The sequence below is a fragment of the Desmodus rotundus genome, chromosome 9 (genome assembly GCF_022682495.2).
Source record: "Desmodus rotundus isolate HL8 chromosome 9, HLdesRot8A.1, whole genome shotgun sequence".
Lineage (NCBI taxonomy): Eukaryota > Metazoa > Chordata > Mammalia > Chiroptera > Phyllostomidae > Desmodus > Desmodus rotundus.
In genome coordinates, this window is record NC_071395.1 from 95,365,578 (window position 1) to 95,389,802 (window position 24,225).

The following is a 24,225-nucleotide window of genomic DNA, read 5'->3' on the forward strand; positions in this document are numbered from 1 at the left end:
TTTCAGTAGATATACTGGTCACTAGTTAGAAAGAACACCTAGCACTCCCACGACAATAAAAAAATCCAGCTGATCACATGCATTTTATTTATTTATTTATTGAGAGAGGAGAAGAGAGGGAGAGAAACATCAATCATTTGCCTCTCATATATGGGACAACACCCAACAACTCTGCCACACTGTTCACGGAAGATTACAAGAATTCAAAGGAATTACAAGCGTATAAAAAAAGCATTGTTTTTAAAACTTCTAGAGAAAAGAATAAGGACTGCACATCCAAAAAATAAAATTAAACAAAGCAAAAAAAAGCCAACCAAAATCCAAAACAGTCAAACCAGAAACCATTTAATTTTATAAATAATTGAAAGGACAAGAACTTGAATATAAATTACCTTTATTTTTTTTTTAAATCAAACACTTGATTTCTGCATGATAAATGCTAAAAAACCTTCCCAAACACTTTAGTAATACAATCAACATAGTCATGAAGTCAATTATATACTATTCATAGCCCCATAGGTCAATCAGCTTCATGTTCCAAATATTTCCAGACATGGTTTTTCTAAACTACCTTCAGTTTCTGGAAAAACCAGTACGAAAGTCAACATAGGGAATGCATTGAATACAGTGAATGCATTGAGACAACACTTACATTAAAGTCTCCAACAAAATTAGTTTACACCTGGCAGGTCAAAGTATGATTTGAAATCATACACTGAAATACTTACACAAAGGTTTGCCCTACAGCTCCTGCAGTAAGAAGTGAGGGCCATGACAGGGGAAGAAAAGGCCAATCTAGGTTGTGGCATTTCTCATTTTGTAAGAGGGATATGAGAATTTAATGCCAGTACACTGTTGAGTCACTAAGCTTCACTTTTCAAAAGTTCTCTTACTAAGGTCTAGGATGAGTGCAAATGCAAATTTCTTTTATTATACAGAAAAAAAGAGAGTCACGTGCTAACTTACCCTCTCCCATATGTGTTTTTGCTATAAGCTGAAGGTGCTGAATGCAGGCAGTTGCAAGGTCTACCACTCTATCAACCATAAAACTTCCCTCTGTATCAATAAAAATTGCTTCGCCTTCCACTCCTCCAAAACATTCTGGTATCTGCACATCTACTGCCAACTGCATACTATCAAGAGAAAGAAGTCAAATGAATAAATCATTATCATGATCTTCTAAGGTAGTGTTTTTTAAACTCCGTATCACCATCCATTAGGTACCACTAAATATATTGCCCCAGACAACAAAGATGGCTGATTCTCCATGGCTCCAAATACAAGGTGGAGCAAGAGTAGGTACACAGTTGTGAGTACATGAAACATTTATTCTTGTATTATTATTTTTCATATGAACTACTGTAAACCTATTTTTCCTTCACCCTTTATATGTGAATCAATTGATGCTTGATTAGGGAAAGAATGTGCTTATAAAATCACGATTAAGGAATTTTAGTGATTTTTTTTTTAGGCCTCTGGGAACGGAATCCTTTATTATACATAAATCTACTTTCAAACATTTCACTTTCAAATATATTCTCAAGAATTAATTATATAACAAAGCAGAATACTGCTTATATTTATCCTAATGACTACTTTACATTGTTGTAAAGATTTTTTGATATCAAAATAAATGTATTAATTTATCAAGCTGGGGTGCTAAAGTAACATAAATGTTAAGTTGGTTTTTGTTTGATGCTATATACACACACACAAAAAAATTACAAACACGTACATGCCTCTTTTGGTCTGACTACAGACCCATAGCATGGTACTCTATTACATAAAATGTTATTAAGCCCACCCTTAAGAAAGAAACATTTTAGTTTACCATAATTGTGTTTTTCCAACACCTGGTGCACCACAGATTTCTGTTGTTTTGGTTAAGGGTACTCCACCCCCAAGAATATTATCTAGTGCTGAACAGAAGGTAATTATGAAGTTCTGGGTATGCTCCTGCTCGAGAAGATCCAGTGCTGTACATTTCTTGCCTGATTCAGCTGTACCAGAATGTCTCGGTTTTTCTGTGAGGCATTCTCTTCGTATAATTTGCAGAGTTTCTAAGGCTTCCTCTTTAGATATACCAACTTCTGAAAGTAGAGTAAGGAAAAAACCCCCCTGAATTTAGATATTTAAAACATGCTAATTGGTTGTCTTTGTTAATTTTAAAGACTTAAAAAAATTATTTTTAGACAGAGGGGAAGGGAGGAAGAGAGGGAGAGAAACATCAATGTGTGGTTGCCTCTGGTGAGCCCCCTACTGGGGACCTGGCCCAAAACCCAGGCTTGTGCCCTGAATGGGAATTGAACCTGGGACCCCTTTGCCTCACAGACCAGCACTCAACCCACTAAGCCACACCAGCCAGGGTATCTTCATTAATTTTAACTTTTAGATAACAAGAGTGATGCCAAGAATAGAGAAACATGAAAATGTAACATTCCATTAACTATTTAGCCTTTCAAGTTAATAAAGGTATTTCTATGACTTAAAAAATTTATTACCTCAGAAACAGAATTCAAAAACCAAAACCTCTAAAGCATTTCTAAGTACCTACAAAAGTGTCTCAGGATGTAGAAATAAAAATGTACTACTAGTCGGTCCTTTTACTATCCCTTTTGGTCTAAGACTAAAATCATCTGAAGCCATAATTATCTTTCTTTTGTAAGGTATACAAATTATTTTTCAGGAGAGAATGAAAATGGCCTCTTTAATTGCCTAAAATACAATGCAACTTTAAGAAGTGCAAGTGCATGTTATATTCATAATAAAAACTTTTCACTGAGCCCTGGCTGGTGTGGCTCAGGGGATTGAGTGTGCACCTGTGAACCAAAAGGTTGCTGGTTCAATAGCAAGTCAGGGCACATGCGTGGGTTGCCAGCTAGGCCACCAGCTGGGGCATAGCAACTTTCTTTCACATCCATGTTTCTCTCCCTCTCTTCCCCTCTCTCTAAAAATAAATAAATAAAATCTTCTAAAAATTTTTTCATTGAAACAATGGCATGAAAAATTCATGTATCAATGCAAACTATTTAATGAAAACAATTATTTGATGCACACATATTTTAAACAATACCCTTATGCTTTCCTCAGCTACACAATTTCATTCCTATCTGACAATACAGCCTGAGAAGAGAAAAGGGTAATTACAAAATAAGCTGCTAATGAAAAAAATAATGGTGAGAATGGTTATGAGTTTGATATACAGTGCTTGATTTGGTAAGGATATGAACTATAAATCTGGTGCTAATAAATGACAATAATGGTGATAAGGCAATGAAAATCCTATCCACTTTGAGAGCTTGAACTCTGGAGTCAGATTACTTGGGTCTGTAAAGTCTAACTGCATGACTATGTAGCCATCAAGTCTGGGCAAGTTACTTTTTTGTGTCTCAGAGTTTTTTCTTCTGTAAAATGGGAATGAGAAAATACATGTAAAAAGCTTGGCAGAATACCAGGACATCCAAAATGCTCAACTGTTAGCTTCATCATCATTCATATTCTCTCATTGCTTTTTTGTAAAACCAACTTGTTGAAAGAAAAAGAGCCCATCAAACTTTGGGGTACACAATGTGCAGTCTAAGACTTAAATAGTTAACATTAGGTCTACATTTATTCTTGAGTAGCTACTTGAAACCTCATTTTACATTAAGGGCAATGACTTAAAATTCTGTTCTACCTTGACACTATAGTTCTAGGCATACCACAGCATAATGTGCACAGCGAGACACCGCAGACAGCCTTATTTTTATTTTTATTTTTTAGAGAGGGGAAGGAGGAGAGAGAAAGAGGGAAACATCAATGTGTGGTTGCCTCTTGAGCGCCCCCTACTGGGGACCTGGCCTGCAACCAAGCATGCACCGTGCCTGGGGGTCCAACCAGCGACCCTTTGATTCACAGGCCAGCACTCAATCCACTGAATCACACGGGCCAGCGCGGCAGCTTTATTTTGTATGCCTCAGGATGCACTGAGTCCCACCAAGTATGGAATGTGAGGTTTCTGGGTTTTTTAGCGACTTACATAAAAGAAGTGATGTCTTCTTCCTACTGCTTTCTCCAGATTCTGGGGATTCTACTCCTTTTCTTACCCTGTCTCTAGCCCTATAAAGAATCCTTCATTTCTTAAATTTAGTCCCTGCCCCTTGGATTTGGGAACAGCGAAAATTAGACAACCTGTGTGAGTTCCAATCCTGGCTACACAACTTTCCTAGCCCAGTCATCATGAAAAGTCACTGAACCTCCCCAAGCATCGGGTCCTTCATCTGTGGATAGGACACGGTTCACGTAAAAGGGCTCTTCCGAGTGTACATGACATAATCCTCAGAGCATTCGGCAGGCACTGACACAGAAAGCAATTAATAAATGTTTCCAGGGTCGCAGTTCCAACCATGCAAACCATGTTTAAGGGTCGTCAAGGAGCCTTTTCACGTTACAGAGGCAGCCGAGGACGACAGCTGCGGAGACTGAGCTGACGCCTGATGGAGGGAGAACAGACAGAAGCGGCACAAACAGCGACCCGCGTACCACAGCTTAACGTCGGGAGTGGTTACCTTTGCTGAGCTCGGAGGGCTTCACGTCTAAGAGTTCCTCAGCAGTCTGAAAACCTGCAGACACCATCTTCACCCGCACCGCTGGGGACAGGGGGAAACTCACTAAATCCCGCTGCATTTCAAAGCCAGACAGCTACGCGCGCAGCCGCTCCCAGCCGCCAACCCCGAAACCGCCGAATCCCACAGGCCGGCGCCCGGCCGTGCCGAGTGACGTCAGGCGTAACGCGGAAGGGGCGGGGTCTCCTGTATGGCAGCACGCGGCCTTGGGCTTTGCAGCTCTGCGGAGGCATACTAAATTTCTTCAGGGCCGCTTTATTTCTGTCGTGAATCTCCCAAATCTCACTACAGTTTCCTCATTAAAAGTACACTCTCACAGTAAAAGGATAGATGGAGACTTAAGGATAGGGAGCCAGGCTCAGTGGACCCCCTAAGCACATTTTCTCACCTCTGCCCTGGACCGTTGGGAGAAACCTCAGGCTCGTTAATAAAAATGATCACCTGAGTGGGAATAATGCGCGCACACACTGGCCAGTTCCGGGTTTGGGATATGTAACGGACATATGAGGATTAATTCCGGTCCCCATTATAGGGTTCCAGTCTCGGCCTTTCTCGCCTGTCGTCCCCTGTGCTTGGCCCCTCATCTTTTCCCGCCCTCGCCCCCGCGAGGAATTGTGGGCTACCCCGCCACCTCCGCGAGGATTGCTCCGCGCCCAAGTCCGGCCTCCACCCACGCTTTTCCACGAGTCCAGTTTGGAAAAGGTGGATTCTGAGACCGTTGGCTCTTAACGGCCTGCCCAGCTTTAAAAGTAGCTGGAGAAAATAAGCAGGTAATATCCCTACAGTGGGTTGAGCCTGGGCACTCCCTGTTCTGAGATGCCGAGGTTGGGCTACCCAAGAGTTCCTGTTCTGGTACGGAGTTTGGAAGGGACCGCTTCTGAAACAGGACTTTGAGAGACTGGAGAGGTGGTTTACGAAGTCTTTCCTTGCCTAGGTGAGTTATGATTTCTCTCAGGAACTGTCTTTGGGCAACGATTCTTAGCTTCGACTTTTCTTTCTAAAAGAACTCCCTAAATAGTGCAAATTAGAGCCCTTAAATACATAATATTTAGGAAAGGAAGTGTATGTTGACCACGTTAGCAAATTTTACCCATTTCAAATGCTCGCAACATTTCTACGAGGGAAAAAACACAGGAGTTCGTAGTATAGTTTTCTTGAAGCCAGAATTAAAGCCTAGTACCCTTTTTTCTACCGCGAGCTACCTTGAAATGGGGTCAGAGTTCGAGAATTGTTTGTCCCCCATTTGGTTTGACAAGGTCTGGTAGGGCTGATCAAAATGTGGTTTGTTTGCCACTCAATACGTTGCATAACCTCTAGTATTATCCACATATGGGCACACAGTGGGCATTTCATATAAGTTGTCCGCAGGGAGAATGCATGCTTATGCTTATAAAGCAACCAGGGTCTTGGGTGAAAAAGAGATGACGTTAATACATTAAAGGATAGCTCTTCGGTTACTTTGGTCGAACTCAGTGGGATCTGTCGGGTTTAGAATTTTGATTGATTGGCATTGACGAGTTAAGAGACTACCGGTAGTTGACTCTATCTGTAGCTCTGCAGTTGTTATCTCTGTCTTCTTCTGACGCCTGAGTGGTCTGGAATTATGTTTTCATCATCGTTCTCAAGATTTTTTTTAAAGCCCTGTGTAGTCACCCTGGCTGGTGTGTCTCGGTGGTTAGAGCGTCGCCTTGTTCACAAGAAGTTGGGGGTACTATTCCTATCAGGGCACATGCTTGCGTTGGGCCGCATCCCTGGTGGGGCACATCCCCAGTGGGTGTGCGTGTGCGAGGCTATAGGGTTATATGGAAGGTGCATCTTTCTATACTGTCAGGTTTTCTCAAGTATTTTTTTAGAGAAGAATTGAACGGTTTAATTGGTAAGCCATTTAAAGCATTTAATATTAAATAAGCATTAATACAGGGTGCGGCAGAAGTAACGTCTGCTTGAGTGTGGTTGGTAGGGTAGTAATATGGGTGTAATAATTTATAGTTTTAATTTGAACATTTCACCTAAAATGTCATATGGTGTGCTTGACTGTGACACTGTTATTATACAGAATTACATGTTTTGATTTTGTAATAAAATATTTTATAATTAAAAAGAGGCGTTATTTGTTCCAGACCCTGAGTGTGTCTGTGTGTAGTTTTTTAATATGGAAGCTTCATGAATTTGTGTATCATTCTTGTGCATGGGCCAAGTTGAACTCTGTATTGTTCCAGTTTTAGTATATGTGCTGCCTAAGCTAGCACCTGATAATATTTACTATCCAGACATGCAATATGTGGATTATTAACCATTGCCTAAGACAAGATATGTTCTTTTTGAAGTATTATGATTCTGAGAAGGCTCAGAAATCACGAGAAAGTTGAAGGGTATGTTGAAACACCCCTTATTCTTGCTTGGGAGGGGAGACACTCTTAGGAAGGTGGATTTTCAACAGTGAGGGCCATCATCACACTCCCACTTGTGGATCTCTTCGACTTCTTCAAATGTGTAAGTGTAGGAGGTGTCCCTGCGTGAGCTTTTCCCTAGTTTGACTGGTTCAAAATTAGAATTAGTGTATGTGCAATTGATTTTTCAAGTAAGGGTGATTCATTTGTCGCATATTTGAAAGAGCATATTTAGTACTTGTGCTTGAAACTTTGAACTGACAACCTAATTTTAGCAATACATGGACTGGATTTTTAAATACAGTTTTGCCAAATTTCATCTTTTAGACTTGATCTTTCAGTTACGTAGATAGTGCCTTGATGACCTGTGCCTGACATCACAGTGATGTCATTAGTTCCAAGTTCTTGAAAGAAAGAACAAATTTATCTTGTTAATCTTTGAATCTGTAGATTATCTTTACCTTTGTTTTATTTAACAGCACCACTAACTATACTAGGAAAAGGATGCATAAATGAGATCATCAAAAAGGGTGTGGGACATGTAGATAAGTGCAGTGATTGCTGATAGTGCTCACACTAGACATACATCTCCTAAGATTTTGACAACATCCAGATATACAAAATATTGCTGCATGGTAATTGTAGTTGGGAGTGTCTTTACTACAGAAGTAAGAGGGTTGATGGAATGCATGATAAAAGACATCCTATCTTTAAGGTGATTTGCATCTGAGGGTTAAGTGCCTGTTGATATCATTAGCTCATACTTACCTGTCTGGGGAGTTATCACGATTAGAGAGGTTATTTCCCAGGGTGATACTCACCCATTGCATCCTGGGTGTGTTGACCCCTATAATCTTCCCCAAATGTGGGAGATTTAACTATGCAGTTTGTGGTATTGTGGGGGGCCGTGGCTGTGTTCTCCCCTGGTCAAGTTTGTTTAAGTGGAGATTTTGGTAAGGTATTTCCTGGTGGAGGCTAGATGTATACATTCTTTGTTGTTTCTTCTTCCATTTTACAGATAGCAAGTTTAGTGTGTCCTCTAGTATTTTCTCTAGGTTGACATCTCTTCTCTCTTATTCTTACATGTGTTTTTGTGGCTGGCCTGTTTCTTTTTTCATTTGGGCCCTGTAATACATTAGGCCCACCTGGGTAACTTAGAGTAGTTTCCCCACCTCAAATCCTTAATCACATCTGCAAAATCTCTTTTGCATTAAGTAGGGTAACACAGTCACAGAGCTATTGAATGATGTCACTAAAAGGTGCTTGGGGTATGCAGATGAGTACAGCATCTTATTTACATTGTACATACACATTTCTGATTTTTGCAAATATTACAGTACCCAAAATGTTATTGTTTGGCTTTCACTGTGATTTGGAGAAAAGTTTTATTTTGCGATGGTCTAGGACTTGCATGAAGAGAGTGACCATATGTGCTGAGTGTTTGAAATCTGAGGGTGAGGTGCCAGGAAATGCCAGCAACTCATACTAACCTGTCAGAGGATATACTGTGATTATGAAGGTGATCAATTACCCATTGTACTCTGGGTGTGCTGACTCCTGCAATTTCCCCAACTGTGGGAACCTTGACTGCATAATTTGTGGTATTGGGGGCTGAGTTTCTGCTCTCCCCTGTTTTAGTCTATATTCAGCAGTGGGCAACGCTTACTGTTTGTACGTCGATGCACGTACACCAAGTTGTCTAGCAGACTAGGGTGTAATTATTCAGTTAACCAGTAGAGGGCTGACTTTGCACTACTTATCTGCCTCTGTTTTTGCACCGAATTGTTATGATGTACAGGAAGAAGAGGTCTCTAGGGAAGATTGAGCAAAGGAATACATGTAGGGCAAAGGGTAAAAGGGGGTGCGGAATTTAAGGGGGACTGTCTTAAGTTTGTTGAGTAAGAGTATTAAATGATAAGTTATTTTGCAGAAGGCTGGGGCTTTCATAATTTATCACTTAGACGTTCCTGAACTGGGTAGCTATATTAGATGGGTTTTTCACTCCTTTTCAGGTATGTCTCATTAGCTGTATTTTTAGATTTCCCCCCCAAATTAAATACTGGACTACAGTATAATCTGTGCTAGTGAGTCTTTCATGTTTTCTCCTAGACTTTGCTTTGTTTTTGTTTTCTTCCCAAAATAATTTTATTAAAGTAGCATTATGCATGTGATTTTAAAAACACCATGTAGAGGGGCTCAATCTGAAAAAAATAACCCCTGACCCAGTCTTTCTTACCCTGCCCCCTTCCCTCTCCCCAGAGTACTACTTTTAAAACTCTCTTAGTTGTTTCTTCAGTTACCTCAGTAAATAATATTCTGTGCTAGCACTTATATAAGGATTGAGCTGAAATTCCCCACCACAGTACCTTTTATTATATTTATGGTACAATTTTTAGTTCTTCAGTTGGTTCCCTTAGTAACTTTAAGTTATATACCTTTATTACTTGTTGACACCTCACTTGGAAAATGAGAATATTGGCAAGACTTTGGGGTTTAAAATAAAATGTTATGATTTTGCCCCTTCTACCCATAAAAAGAATTAATTTAATGATGTTGTAGACTATGTAGTGTGATAGAAGAAAGGGTGGGGAAAAATGGGAGTGGTAGTGTTTGTTGAGTCAGTAAATTTTGGGCACAGGTAGGCACAGGTAACCAAGTTCTTGGTGATCGCAGACAAAGAATTGAACTGAACACACAAGGAATTTATAGCAGAAAGAGAGAGAGCAGATTTATTAAGCGATATTACACTCCAGAGAACATGGGAGCAGGCCAACTCTGAGCAGAGATTGACCTCAGGGGCTGGAGGGACTCTATTCTTACAGAGCAGATATTTCCTGGCTAGTTTTGGGGGGCTTTTATTGTTCATGTACTAGTAGTTATATTACTTTAAAGCTACTGCGCATGTGGTCTCCCATGATTTTCCTTGATTGGCCACTGGGGAAGGGGGTCCCACAATGTTAATTTATAATAATGCTACTATATTGAAGCAGGGGTCCTGTAGCATATTCTGTGCAGGTGATTCACCATGATTCAGCGATTTTCCAGAAAACGGGGAAAAAACAGTCTTAGAACAGGGTCTCTGTCCCGTCTGGAAGTCCTTTATCTTAGCCCTGGGGCTCCTCCAGAGTTTACTCCCTCCTGATTATTTCCTGCCTCAGCTATATGGGTGTGATTGGATTAGGGTGGTTCTCAATTTTGTCAACCCAGAGTCTCCTTTTGTAACAAATACTAATGTTCCCTTTACTATCCTGAAGATGTTCATAGAAAATTTAAGCTACATAGACTTCCTCCATAAATGATATAATGTTCTAACTGTAACATAACAGAGAAATAAAAAGTATAATATTATGCCCTGGCCAGCATGGCTCAGTCATCCTGTAGACTGAAAGGTTGTGGGTTCAATTTCTGGTCAGGGCATGTGCCCAAGTTGGAGGTTTGATCCCCGGTTGGGCCATGAACAAGAAGGCAGCTGGTAGGTTTTTCTCACATTGATACTTCTCTCTCTCTCTCCCCCTGTCTCTTCCTTCCTCCCTCCCCGTCTCTTCCTTCCTCCCTCCCCCTCCGTCGCTCTCTAAAAGCAATGAAAAAATGTCCTTGGGTGAAGATTAAAAGCAAGTAAAATGTTATAATAAAGTCTCTCAATATATAAATCCTTGGCATGACTACATAGGACACAAACAAAAAAAGTTCCCACAAATTTTCAAAAGTACCCCTTTAAGTGGTGGCAGAGTCACTAAGAACCACTGGTTTAGGTGGAGGTTTGAAACAGCAGGGGAGAGGGAATTTAAAAGATATGTATAAAAGGAAGGCCAAGTAGCAGTGAAGATGTAAGTGCAAGTACATGAATTTGGGGTAGTAGGGTTACAGGTTCCTCCGTCAGTGCCAAGAAAATGGGAGTAGGGGTGGAGATGATTGTTGGATCTCGAACCAGATGGACTGAGGAAACGTGCGATGCTTCTGTGTAAAGGGAGCAAGATGAGGTGGTTGAGGGGAGAGTACAATGGCATCTAGAGTCTGAAGAATCAAACAAACCAAGAGGTCAGACTCTCCTCCTGCGGTAAGTAGACTGGAGGCCAAGAGATTTACCTAGTTCAAAATACATAAAATGCTGGGAAAATAAAACAGCACCAAAACCGGTTTTTCAAATATATTATTTATCCAGCAAAAAAGAAACTCACAGCCTCTCTGTCATGGTGATGCATGCTTTTGATTCTTCTTACACGTCTCCTCAAGACTTTCAGGATCAAGACGTTCCAGCTCAAGAAACAAAAACAGAATTGGCCCATTACCCGATGGATTTGGATGAAAACTGTGAGAGGAAACAATGGAGAAGAACCAAGCTGGTTCTTCTATAAGAAGTCACACATGAGATGGCTAACATATTTATGCTGTATCCAGTTTGCTTGCATCTTACCATATCACTGAAAAGATCATGATTATCTGGACAGTTGGGCATATTTTATTGGGAAATTATTGGCAGAATGATTTTTATCTTTGTTAATATTTTTCTGTACCTGTGGGCTGGTTCAGTAATGAATGTGAGACATTTTTAAAACAAACAAACAAACACAAAAACTCACAGATCAGTAGGAAAAAATCCATCCAATCCCTGCAGTTGGACCCTGTGTATTCCCTGGAGGACATCTGTTCATCGCAGAAGCCTGGGCACTAGATTTTAACAGACCTTGAGCTGGAGACAAAGGCTTGGCTGGGTGGGAGGTCAGACTGGATAGTTCCTTCTCATTCCACACGAACTGCTCGAATAGATCCAGAGGCTAAAAGCTTGTCTAGAGTCATGCAGTGTGAACCTCGACTTGCTGTCCAGATCTTGCATTCTAAAACCCTCACTCTGCAATTATACCCCGCTGGCAGGCATCCTCCATTCGAAGCCCTGCTCCTCCCCTCTCAGGAGGAAATGGTGAAGGGCTGGCGTGGACTGTTGTTCTCTATGGACCACCTGAGTCTGGCTTGCAGCTAAAACGGCTTCAAGTCCCTTTACTCAAGGAAAACTCCACACGAGGAGATCCGAAGACCTTTGGGTACAGCGAAAGTTGGGGCGGGGGGCAATTTATGTCAGGAAAATACCTGGGCTAATGTTGCTTATGTCGGGGTGAGTGGGAGGAGGAAACGATCTTCCTAAACCTTTGAGAAGGTGAGCTCAGCTTTGGGCTCTGACCTGCTGGGCTACGCTTGACGTAACACTGGAGGTGGAGTATGTAGATTACAGAGGTAAGGCCATTTGGAACTGCGTTTTCTAGGAAATTATGCATTGTATTCCGCTGTTACCAACACTAAGATATAGCATGAAAATTTGATGATGGATGATTTTTTTTGTTCATTATATGTAGATAAAGGCCAATTACAGTCGTTTCAGGTGTCACCCGAACCTTACAGTGATGTGCCCACAGAAGACCCTACCAGGGCCTGGGGCAAGCCATACTTACCTGGCTGGGAGATACCATGTCATGAAGGTGGTTTTCCCGGGGTGAGGCTTACCCATTGCACTTTGGTTGTGCTGACCCCTGTGATTTCCCTAAACGTGGGAAGCTCAATTGCATAACTTGTGGTAGTGGGGCTGCGTTTGTGCTCTCCCCTGCCTTTACATAAAAAGAAAGGATACTGAAGTTTTTACTGCAGAGGACAAGTTACCTTTTTCACTTTTTCCTCAGGCTTTGCTGATGTTGCATTTGTGAGTACCAGGTTTGTTTTGTTTTGCTTTTTGCTTTATTTTAGTGTAGTGAGTGGAAGGAGGTTGAGGATATTATTACTTACTTGCGGGTTGTTTGAGAGGTTGAAACATACACTGAAGCATGTCTGTTAGAAGGTAACAAGCTTCTACTATCCAACTTAGTTACTGAAGCAGCAGCCTAGTTATGTGAAGAAACAGCAGATATATGATGACTAGTATTCTGCCCTTCCTTCTTTGTGAGAGAAGATAAAGCTCCCCTGTAAGAGATATCTTCTCTATACCAGGGAAAAAGAAGCATTTCCAGAGAAGGAGAGTCAAAGCCAGAAGATTTTGTACAGACTTTGTTAAAACAATTCTGATGTACCTTTAGCCTTCCCATATATGTTAGTTATTTTTTCACAATTGCTTCTTTGTTCAGCCTCATACAAAAAGCATTTAGATTTTGTCATTTCTTTGGGTCTTCATTTTCTTATGAGGGCACCTGTGTCAGGTAAACTTACATTAAATAAATGTGAATACTTTTATGCTGTTAAACTATATCTGCCAATTTTATACTTAGGCTCAGCCAGAGACCTTGAAAGGGAGAGGTATGTTTGCCTGTACACACAACAGCAAAGCCTTTGGTACTATATAGTTGCTGCAGAATTGTCTTGCCCAGAGTGCCTAGCCAAAAGGGCAAAAAAGAAAACCCGTGTCATCGGTTAGTTACCAAAGCCAGGCCAAATGCCATTTTCCTTCATGCCAACGGGACACCTGTCCAGGAGCATAATGGCTCCTATAGGGCTGGAGGGGTTTGAGGCTGTATGTTACACACATTCTCTTAGTCTTCACAGAAACCTTGTTAGGTAGGCAAGCATTTTACTCCTACTTTACAATTTGGGGAAATGGAAACAGAGAGACTGAAGGTAGTACCTAGGCTCAGAGTGGAGCTGCAAATTCAGCCCTGGCACAACCACAGTGATGCTTTCCCCTAGGGCTTTCCGCGGGCTTCTGCCTCCCAAACTGCCCTGCCCAGCAGCTCGGAATTCAGACTCATCAAAATAGATCCGTGTAAGAACCTGTGCCCAGAAAAGCAAGGAATTGAAAACTATCTCCAGCTACCTGTCTACTGTTGTCTTCTAGATTGTCGACAGGCATAGCAACAACGAATTTATCCACTTCAAGTGTTAGTGACAGGGAGTAACAAGAGGCGGGGTTATGTAGATGAGTAGCGTGGTGACTGCTGGTTCGAGTGTATTCATGGGCAAAATTTCCTCTGGGTACCCAAAAGAACTACTGTAGTCTCTGTCCTATAAATAACACTGCAGTTTCCAACCGAACACCTACAGAACGCTCAGTATAAGTGACCATGACTTAAAAGTGTCTTGAGGGCAATTGTGATGACTGGAAAAAGGTTGCTACTCATACTTACCTGGCAGGGGAAATACCACGATCATGAAGGTGGTTTTCCCAGGGTGAGGCTCATCCATTGCACTTTGGTTGTGCTGACCCCTGTGATTTCCCCAAATGTGGGAAACTCAACTGCATAATTTGTGGTAGTGGGGACTGCGTTCGCGCTCTCCCCTGACACATTCGTTTTAAAAGCAGATTTGTCTTTTCCTTGGCCATGTGATCTTGTGTTAATAATAATCTCCACACCAAGAGGTGACCAGTTTGATTTTCTGTGCCTTAAAAAAAAACAGTATGTTTTTTTCACTGTAGTGAGAAGTACTGAAATGAATTTGCAGCTAAAACTTACAGTAAGAACTGTAAGATGTTTGTGAAGATTTGAATAAATTGGGATGTATGTGTCCTGCTGGTGGGAATATAGAAATGGTGCACCCACTATATAAAAAACCACTTTTTTTTTTTTAAGGAAACGTGGAGTTTCCTTATAATCTAGCAGTTCTACTTCTGTATATATATGCAGAAGAAATGAAAACTCATTTGAGGAGTTACTTGTAGATTGCTGTTTTTAGCAGCATTACTTACGATAGCCAAAGGTAGAATCAACCCAAACTGTCCAGCAGTGAAAGCATGGTAAACAAAATGGGGTGTGTATGTGTACCTACACATACACATAACGGAATATTACTCTGCCTTAAAAGAGAAACTCTGGCGTGTGGTACAACATGAATGAACCTTGAGGACATAGTGAAACAAGCCAGTCACAAGAGGACTAATACTGTATATTTCTACTATATGAGATACTAGGAATAGTCAAAATTATATAGACAAAAAATAGAATAGGGGTTGCCAGGGGCTGGGAGGAGGAGAAAATGAGGAGTTAGTGTTTAATGGGTATGGAGTCCCAGTTTGGGAATATGAAAACAGTTCTGGAGATGCATGGTTGCACAGTGATGTTTATGTATACTCAAATGCCACTGAATTGAACACTTAAAAATGTTTGAAGGGGGCCCTGGCTGGTTTGGCTCAAAGGATTGAGTGCTAGCAAACCAAAGGATTGCCAGTTTGATTCCCAGTCAGGGCACATGTCTGGGTTGCTGGCCAGGTCCCCAGTAGGGGGCATGTGGGAGGCAACCACACATTGATGTTTCTCTTCCTCTCTCCCTCCTGTCCCCTCTTTCTAAAAGTACATAAGTAAAATCTTTTCAAAAATGTTTAAAATGGTAAATTTTATGTTGTATATATTTTATCACAATAAAATAAGTAGGCATTAAAAGTTTGAGCAGCACTGTCACATATAGGTGAACATTTCAGTATGAGAGAGCTGGAAAATGCACATTGGATTTCTCCAGCTGTAAGAAGATATTGGGGACTTTGTCAGCAGCCCAATGTCAGGAGTATAGCGAAGAACACCACATGGTAACAGACCCTCACTGCAGGTGCAATCCAGCTGAATGGATGAATGAAGTGGAGATTGATACTATAGACTGACTCCCCTTTCATGAAGACATATGACATAACTTGCTGTCTTTCGTATGTTATTTTGCTAGGGCTCCCATAACAAAATAGTACAGAATGGGTGGTTTAAACTACAGAAATTCATTTTCTTACAGCTCAATATCAAGGTGCCAGCAGGGCTGGGTTCTTCTGGGGCCTCTCTCCTACTGCCTTTTTTACATGGTGGTTCCTTTACAGTCATTTCTGAAGCTGAAGTCTCCTCCTCTTCCTATAAGGACACCAGTCATATTGGATTATGACCCCATTCTAACAACTTCATTTTAACTTGATCACCTCTTTAAAGACCTTATTTCCGAATATAGTCACATTCTGAGGTCAGGGATTCAATATATGAATGGGGCGGGTACAATTCAGCCCCCATTAGACACCTGAATCATTACAGAAATATGCCATTCTTTTATACCTGGAAATAGGAGGGAGGCAGAAATGGGGATAGGACATGATAGCTTGCTGTAAAAGCTTCAGTTTATATTTAAACTAAGCAGTGCTTTCTTAGTTACTTTTGTTTGCTTAAGAATGTTGTGGTATTACTGGATTACTAGGATGCTGCTTTTAGTCACTTATGTGGATATCAACAAATACCAAAGGAAATAAATTTAAAACAACTCAAGTTAATTAGCATTTTCCACCTTTTGTCAGTGGATAAATTAAGGAGGACTTACTTGTTAGTAACCTAAAAGCCTCCTGGCTAGTGAAGAACTTACCAAATATGTCAGCCTTCATTGCCTTTTCTTTAACTTCACCTTATGTCACACCCTCTGTGTCTCTCTATGTAGTACATATTTATGCCGTTGATGTACATGCTTGTTGATTCATGTGGATGTGACTTCCTTCTCTTATCCACTGTCTGTGGAGCACCAACTTGGTGCCTCTTGTCTGCCCAGCTAGACTGAGCATTGTGATGGCAGCAACCCACTTTTAGGCGTCTTACATAGATAGCATCTGTCACATCTGAGACACATTGTAGGTGTTGCACAAAAATGTGATCATATTATGGTCATGTGTGGATGCCACGTGTAGAAAGTTAAAAATTTCACCCTGGCTGATTTGGCTTAGTGATTGAGCACCAGCTTGCAAACCAGGAGGTTGCTGTTTCGATTCCCAGTCAGGGCACATGCCTGGGTTGCAGGCCATGCAATGAATGTTTCTCTCACACATTGATGTTTCTCTCCCTTTTTTCTCCCTTCCTTCCCCTCTCTCTAAAAATAAAAAAAATATTTAAAAAAAGAGAAAGTTAAAAATTTGGAGCATGGTTCATATCATGTACTATAATAGCTAACAACACAGAGAGCTCACTTGGTGCCAGGCACAGCTCTAAACTTTTACACATGTCAGCTCTTTTAAACCTCTCAGCAACCCTCTGATTACTATTATCTCCATTTACAAAGGAAGAAATTGAGGTCTATCAAGGTTAAATAATTTTTTCAAGGTCACATAGTTATGGGGGTGAAAGAGCTTCAGAGACTAAACTGTGAACCCAACCTACATTATACCATTATACTGTCTGCATTCTAACATAATGACTGACTGCATTTTCATACTAGCCTTTCGGAGTTAATACTCTCCTAGTTATCTCAATGATACAGCAAAGATGTTCATTTCTAATTTTCTTAGTAGCCATCACTATTTTAGTCTTGGGAATTAGTAATACATATATTCAGTTCTTTGATTTCAACAGTAACATTGAGAATAAATGTTAATCTTACAGAATTTCAGGCGGTTTCCCCCAATTCTGTTCATGATAAATGAAAATGGACAGAAGTGAAAGAAATGTATGTAAAATTTTTTTAATTAAAAAAATGAAAAAATGTGAAAGAATAAAATAAGCATGTTGCTTTCCTTTTGAAACAGGATGTCTCGAGCTGTTCATCTTCCAATTCCCTGTCCTGTTCAGCTTGGTTTCTTAAGAGGTGATTCTTTGGAAGCTCAGCTTCATGACTATGTCAAACAAGGAAACTATGTGAAAGTGAAGAAGATTCTTAAAAAAGGTAGGCACTGTGTTGAAATGACAGATGCAACTTGGTCCACGTTTCTGAACAGCGCTGGATGGAAAAACAGGTATATGCTAAAATTATGAGCTCTTGGGGAAACCACAAGTTAATTAATGAGATGACGTGTTTTCTACCAGTGCAGTCATATTTTTCAATAGAGGTCTTAAATCATTGTTTGGAGACTGCTTCATTTTGTTTTGTGCTAGGGAACCATAAGGTCTTCCTGCTGTTTGTTTCCTAAGGTTTCTCTTCAGGCCCTGGCCTCCCTCCAGCCTTTGATTCTGGCTGATTTCCTTTTACTCAGTTGAATTTTTTTTTTATTTTTTAAAAGATTTTATTTATGTATTTTTAGAGAGAGGGGACAGGAGGGAGAGAAAGAGACAGAGAGAAACACTGATGTGTGGTTGCCTCTCATGTGCCCCCTCCTGGGGACCTAGCCTGCAACCCAGGCATGTGCCCTGACTGGGAATCGAACCCGTGAACCTTTGGTTCGCAGACCGGCACTCAATCCATTGAGCCACACCAGCCAGGGCCCCTTTTACCTTCAAATGTAATTCCATCCACTGGGTCTTCTGAGGCTGGCCACCTTACATAGCTCTCCCCTTCCTTGTTCCTTCCAAACACTTGGTGCTTTTGTTTCCAGGGTTTTTTCCTTGGAGGCTACAGGCAGCTCAGCCTGTAGAACAGGCAGAAATAGTACGCGTAGATCAGGTAATCTTCAAAAGAACAAACAGAAAAAAGTCATAGGCAAACCAAACCTCTGGCATTTGGCCTTTGATCTGGAGATCTTGGACTGCTTTTTTCAGAGTAACCAGCTTTGCTGGATTCGCCCATCTTTGTTTTCCAGTCTTTATTCTTCATATTGAAGGGGAGGCTCATGAAGGTTCTCTTAGATGGTCTGTGGAATAATCAGGGTGACCTAATTTCTCTAGTGTTCCTCCATTTGCCTCAACAGCATTCCTGAGAACTTCCAGAAGGATACCCCAATTTTTGTAACTAACTGCCCAATAAAAGTTTCCTGAAAAAGTTCTCAAACTTATTTCTATAACACCTCTAGAGTCTATAGGTGAAATAGCTGATAGTGAGCTTAATAATTTGTTTAAAAAGTCTTGTTTTTCTCCCCTTAAAGTTTTGCATTTTATCCCATATCTGTGTGTGCGTTTATTGTATAAGTAGTTGGTATACAACATTATAATTCAACATCTGTAGACACTCCAAAGTGATTACCCCCAAAAGTCTAGTTAGTATCCATCATCATCTATCCATTACTGTCCATCACAATTGAACTCCCTTCACCCTATTGCCCATCCCTCAGCCCCTTTCTCCTCTGGTAACCACCAGTCTTTTCTTTGTATCTCTGAGTTTGTTTTTGTTCTGTTTGTTTGTTTGTTTTAGATTCCAGATATGAGTGAAATCATAATATTTGTCTTTCTCTTTTTGACTTATTTCACTTAGCATTATATCCTCCTCAAGGTCCATTCATGTCACGATAGCAAGGTTTCATTCTTTTTAATGGCTGAGTATTATTCCACGGTGTGTTTGTATGTGTTTTAACATAAAAAATTGATGTTCAAGATAGGCACACAACTTTTAGTGTCTGTCCATACCCTCCACTGTGAGAAGCAGAGTTTTAAGACATTTCTTATCTACTAGACATTCCTGAATATTCTGCATCTTCAAATTCTTGACATTAAGCTAGATCAGGGGAAGAGGTTGACAGGTGTAACTGGATATGAAGCAGGACCTCATCTGTGTCTGAGAATTGCATCTAAAGTTCTCAGTAGAGAACAAGGGATGATACCTTTCCCCACAGTCTAAAGCAGGGTTTCTTAGGAGATGACCAAAATGGTCCTCGGACCTTCAGCTCCATAACCTACCTTGGGCTTTTCTAAGAGAAGGTGATGGAGTAATGGTGGGGGTGTCAGTGGGAGAGATTCTTTAAAAAGCATTCACAAGAATAGAATGCTGTTGCTTTTCCTATCCTCCCCAGGCTCAAGCCAAGTAAGGGACTCTTCAGGTGAACCTCATAGAGAGAATTGTGGTACTTGTAAGCAGAAGACATGGGAGCCTGTGTCCCATGCTGTTGAAGAGTAGAAATGTGTCAGCCCATCCCAGCTGCCATCAAAGTGGCGTGAAGAGAACCTGGCATGTTACCTGGAATTTATGGGTCAGGGAGAATGCCATCTGCTTCCTACTTGAAACAGTCCTTGATGGCTGGTTGAATATGGGAGAGTAGCAGTTGTAGTGGTCACACTTCCACCTGTTGGTGTGGTAAATAGACTCTGTTTAGGGTAGCTGAGCCACTTAAAGGGACCTCACCTAGGAAGGAAGGAAGAATCCCAACAGAGAGGCTGGAGGTGTGGCAAGAAGTCAGCAGGAGAGAGCAAAGACCTGTGTTAGGGTTCTATACAGTGGAGTAGAGGTACCTGAAGGGCCCACTAAACTCTCCCACAAAAGAACAGGCATTAGGATGAAGCCAAAGACTACAAAGAGCATCAGCTATGTACAGAGGCTTTCCCCCCTTGCCATATCATTGGTTAATGTTATGGTTTTATTAACAAATACAATGTGTATACAATCTGTCTATTCATTTTCTTCACTGTGCAGTCCGGCATTGGGATTGGTGACTGTGATGGTCAGCTGGGCTGCTCTTTCCACAATGGAGTTGCAGTTTTTTGAGGAGACGTGAGCAATCTTTGCACAATGAAATTTATTACACATCAACAGCACTTCAAGCTCCTTGACAGTTGTGGACCAGGAATTTCTGAAAGCCACTGGGCAGCATGTACTTTGTATTCTTGTTGCTCCCATAACCCATGCTGGGCATCAAGACCTGGCCCTTGAATCTCTTGCGCACCCTACTGTCAGTGCCTCTGGGTTTCCACCAGTTCTGTTTAATTTTGGTCTGCTGGTGCTGGATGAACTTCTTGCTCCTCTTTTTGACAGTTTTGGGTTTCACGAGGGGCCTAATGGCAGCCACTGTGCTGGTAGGAGATCGCTGCCACCTCCATAGACAGCACTGATGAAGAACAGGACTAGACACTTTATTACCTGAAATGAGATTGTCATTTCATTTGACAAGTCACTTGAATATGTCAAAGTGACTGCGAGACGATGGAGTCTGCCTGAGATGTGTCTCAGGAGAAGGAGGGAGGAGGGGAGAGCCAGCCAACAGAGTACACTTGAGGGCAGCAGGAGGGAAAAATCGTTTCCTGCTTGTACCCTCAGTCCAGCCCATCCAGAAGATCAGTAACTGCAGATTATGAGTTCTAAAACCCAAAAGATAAGTTTCAGAACCTTCAACCAGACTTTATTTTTTAATTACACGTATATTACCTGAACCTTGGGGTTAGAAAAGATGTATGGCCCTGGCTTCTAGGAGTCTAATACAGCAGAAGAAACAGACATGAGTTAGTAATTGATATACTGAGAAGGGCAGGAGGGGAAGGGAGCACACCTGGTAGATCTCAGCCTCCCTGCCTCGGGGGTGGGGATAATCAAGGGAAACGTCTTAGAGGAAGTGATGTCTAGGTCAGGACATTAAGAAAGAAAAGGAGTCACAATAAAAAGGTAAAAGTCAGAGGTAAGGCAGGATTAAAGGGATGCCAGGGCCCTTAGGGTGGAGAGGACAACTTGAGTTGGAGAAAGGAAAGGAGTAGGAGAGAGTGGTTGTGGGGTGAAGCTGGCAGAGCAAGCTGTGGCTGCATCAGGCCTTACGGACTGTTGGAAGGACTTTGGTACTAGGTGCATACTTAGGACTGTTATGTCTTCCTGATGAATTGGCCCTATTACCATTATGAGATATCCCTCTTTATCTCTGGTAATACTCACTGTCTTGTAGTCTACTTTATCTGATACTAGAATAGTTGCTTCAGCCTCCTTATGCTTACTGTTGCAAGAAATATCTGTTTTTATAGTTAAAATGTCTTGTTGAGAGAATATAGTTGAGGCATATGTTTTAAGTTTGTTCTGACACACCCTCCCTTTTAATTGGAGGTTTAGTCCATTAACATTTAATGTAACTATTGACATGGTTGGATTTAGAACATTTTATTACAGTATTTGTTTTCTATTTCCCTGTTTTTTGTTTCTCCCTTTTCTGTTCTTTTGACTTAAATACTTTTAGAATTCCATTTTAATTTAGCTACTGGCTTTTTAGTTATACTACTTCTTTGCATTATTTTTTAGTGGTTGCTCTAGTGATTGCAACATATATCTTTAATTTTCCACAGTCTACTTAATATTGCACCACTCCACGTACTATTTACTTCAACCATATAGGCTCATTTCTCCCCTTCCCCTATCCTTTATCATAAAGATTCTATAAGTATCATAGCTATGTGAATTATGAACCCCATAAACAATTCTATAATGTTTGAAGAATCATGTGCACTTGAAAGAAATTAAATTGTTTGACTGTGGTGTGCCTAGGGATGATTATCTTTATATTTATCCTGCCTGGGTTTGCTGACCTTGAATATGGAAATTAATACCTTTTATCAAATTTGGGAACCTTTGTGCCATTATTTCTTCAGATACTCTTTCTCTTCCATTCTCTCCTTGCCTTCTGGAAACCCACTTATATTTATGTCAGACTTATTGGCATTGTCCCACAGTCCCCACAACTGTGTTAATTTCCTTTTTTCTCTGTGTCCTTCAGTTGGATCACTTCTCTGGATCTCTTGTCAACCTGATGACTCTTCCTCTGTTCTCTAGCATGCTTGTAACCTTCTCCAGTTTCAGTAATTCTCTAGAATGACTCAGAACTCAACATTTTATTTACTATTATTGGTTTATTATAAAGGATACACATCTCCATGCCCTGTTTGGGTACACCACCCACTGAGCACCTCTGATCTGTTCAATTCAGAAGCCTTCTGAATCTTACTGCCAAGGGGGTTTTTGGAGGTTTCATTTCCTAGGCAAGGGTTGATGAAATCATTGGCCATTGGTGATTGGACTCAATCTCTAGTACCTTTCCCCTCCCAAAGGTCAGGCAGGATTTGAGGTCAGGGACAGTGGTGGAGCAAAAAGTTCCAACCATGTAATCCTGACTTGGTTTTGGTTTTTCTGTGAACCATGCCCTCTTCTGAAGCTATCTGGTAGTAACCCCTCCTCTTTCTTTTAAGGCAGAGGAAACCTGGTCCCTCAAGGTGGCGGACTTCTGTAGCCAGTAAGAGGCAAGTCTGTACTGACCAGCAGCAGGAGCATTTCCTTAACCTGTAGTGAGGTGGCTGTGACCCACCTGGACCCAGATGGTGCCCCGTGTGGTAGGCAGGGTAATAGCATATCGCTTTGGGTTGGGAGTCAGATGCATGCAGTGTGTCATTGGCTGCTGGGAAGCGGTATGTGAATAACTCCATTGCTGCTTTGAAGTGTTTCTGGAAGATTTACAAGTGCAAATGATGTTTTAAACTTTGCTATTGAACGGAAGTGTTATTGAATATGAAGCGAAATACATTTGTAAGGTTAACTTGCTAAAAAATATGTCACCATGTCATCACCCACCAGAGGCTACAACCTCAAGGTTAAGACTATATTTTCAGGGATCATTTCTGTAGTTCTTTATTAGAGAACTTTACCTTCCCTCCCCCACCATGGAGCTGACAGCTTACTCTTACGGAGTCTGTTTCTATTTCGATACTTCAGTTTGTTTATTAATGTTTTTATATTACCAGAGTGTGTAGTTCTTAATCTTGTTTTTATCTTTTTAAAAAACATTTCAACCATTGTAGCTCTTTAGCATATAATTTCTTTGTCTTTTTTTTTCCCCCCCCGGTGGTACCAGGCTTCTCCCCTGCCCCCGTCGCCAGCTCTTATTAAGTAGTTTTCTCCCTCTGGTATTTTGGTTTTGTTCCTTATAAACTATGGAGTTTTTTACAACAGTCTTCAGATTTTTATTTTATTCAGATTTTTAAAATCTATATATTCTTTTTTAAAATTGAGAGGGATTGGGGGGAACAAGAGCGGGAGTAGGAGGATGACATCGAGGGAGACCGATTTGTTGTTCCACTTATGCATTCATTGGTTGCTTCTTGTATGTGCCCTGACTGGGGATAGATCTCGCCACCTTGGTGTATTGGGACAGTGCTCTAACCAACTGAGCATCACCACCAGGGCTTGTGTGTAGTATTTTTATATTGTCCCACCTTTCCTGACCCTTGTTATAAGTTTTAAGCAATGGGGTAGATACTCTGAGTGGCTAGCTTTTCTTTCTTTTTTAAGTGTACTTCTGATATTTTCTTGTTTTAAGGTGGTTTGTTCTGCCCACAAAAGAAGTTGCAAACCTGAAGAAAGGTTTGAGCTTATTTGAACCAAGATTTAGGGGCCAGTTCTAGAAGTATGCTTGCAAAGGATTGAGAAGATGCTCCAAGGAATAGTAGTTTTGCAGTTTACTTTATATAATAGATTCAAAGGCGAAGATGGAAAGAAGGTTATGTGAAATCTGGGAAGTATCTTGGATTAGATAAGAACTAAAATGGAGAGAGATACCTACTTCTTTTACATTGTTGGGTGTAGAGTAGGTAACATTTCACGTAGCTAGTTTACAGAAGTATGAGAATAAAAGATAATAAGGAATATTGGGGTTGAATGAATCAATGTTTTATACTTAGGAAATCACCAAAGAGCTGTTGTTTGTGTGAGTT

At 40.9% G+C, this 24,225-nt stretch overlaps 1 protein-coding gene, 4 non-coding genes and 2 pseudogenes across 9 annotated transcripts in view; 4 read left to right on the top strand and 3 right to left on the bottom strand.

Moving 5' to 3' along the window:
* RAD51C (RAD51 paralog C) overlaps positions 1-4,738 on the bottom strand; it is a 32,063-nt gene extending 27,325 nt beyond the window's left edge. For all 5 annotated transcript variants that reach the window (XR_008425194.1, XM_045182572.2, XM_053911884.1 and 2 more), the window contains exons 1-3: positions 4,548-4,738; positions 1,832-2,090; positions 967-1,133 (exon numbers count right to left, since the gene is read on the bottom strand). Coding sequence is in view for 4 of the 5 variants with exons in the window: in XM_045182572.2 (XP_045038507.1) it covers positions 967-1,133; positions 1,832-2,090; positions 4,548-4,665 (544 nt within the window). In the remaining variant the exon portion in view is untranslated. The remainder of the gene's footprint in view (positions 1-966; positions 1,134-1,831; positions 2,091-4,547) is intronic.
* A 2,011-nt stretch (positions 4,739-6,749) lies between these two features.
* On the bottom strand, positions 6,750-6,853 carry LOC112316617 (U6 spliceosomal RNA). The gene has a single exon (XR_002976019.1). It is a non-coding gene; the product is annotated as a U6 spliceosomal RNA (small nuclear RNA).
* A 901-nt stretch (positions 6,854-7,754) lies between these two features.
* Positions 7,755-7,920, top strand: LOC112316594 (U1 spliceosomal RNA). Its single transcript, XR_002976004.2, has one exon. It is a non-coding gene; the product is annotated as a U1 spliceosomal RNA (small nuclear RNA).
* Positions 7,921-8,476: 556 nt separating this feature from the next.
* Positions 8,477-8,627, top strand: LOC112316595 (U1 spliceosomal RNA; annotated as a pseudogene).
* Positions 8,628-12,430: 3,803 nt separating this feature from the next.
* LOC112316592 (U1 spliceosomal RNA) lies at positions 12,431-12,590 on the top strand. The gene has a single exon (XR_002976002.2). It is a non-coding gene; the product is annotated as a U1 spliceosomal RNA (small nuclear RNA).
* Positions 12,591-14,086: 1,496 nt separating this feature from the next.
* On the top strand, positions 14,087-14,249 carry LOC112316622 (U1 spliceosomal RNA). Its single transcript, XR_002976023.2, has one exon. It is a non-coding gene; the product is annotated as a U1 spliceosomal RNA (small nuclear RNA).
* Positions 14,250-20,161: 5,912 nt separating this feature from the next.
* Positions 20,162-22,895, bottom strand: LOC112316451 (large ribosomal subunit protein eL32-like; annotated as a pseudogene).
* Positions 22,896-24,225: the final 1,330 nt, after the last annotated feature.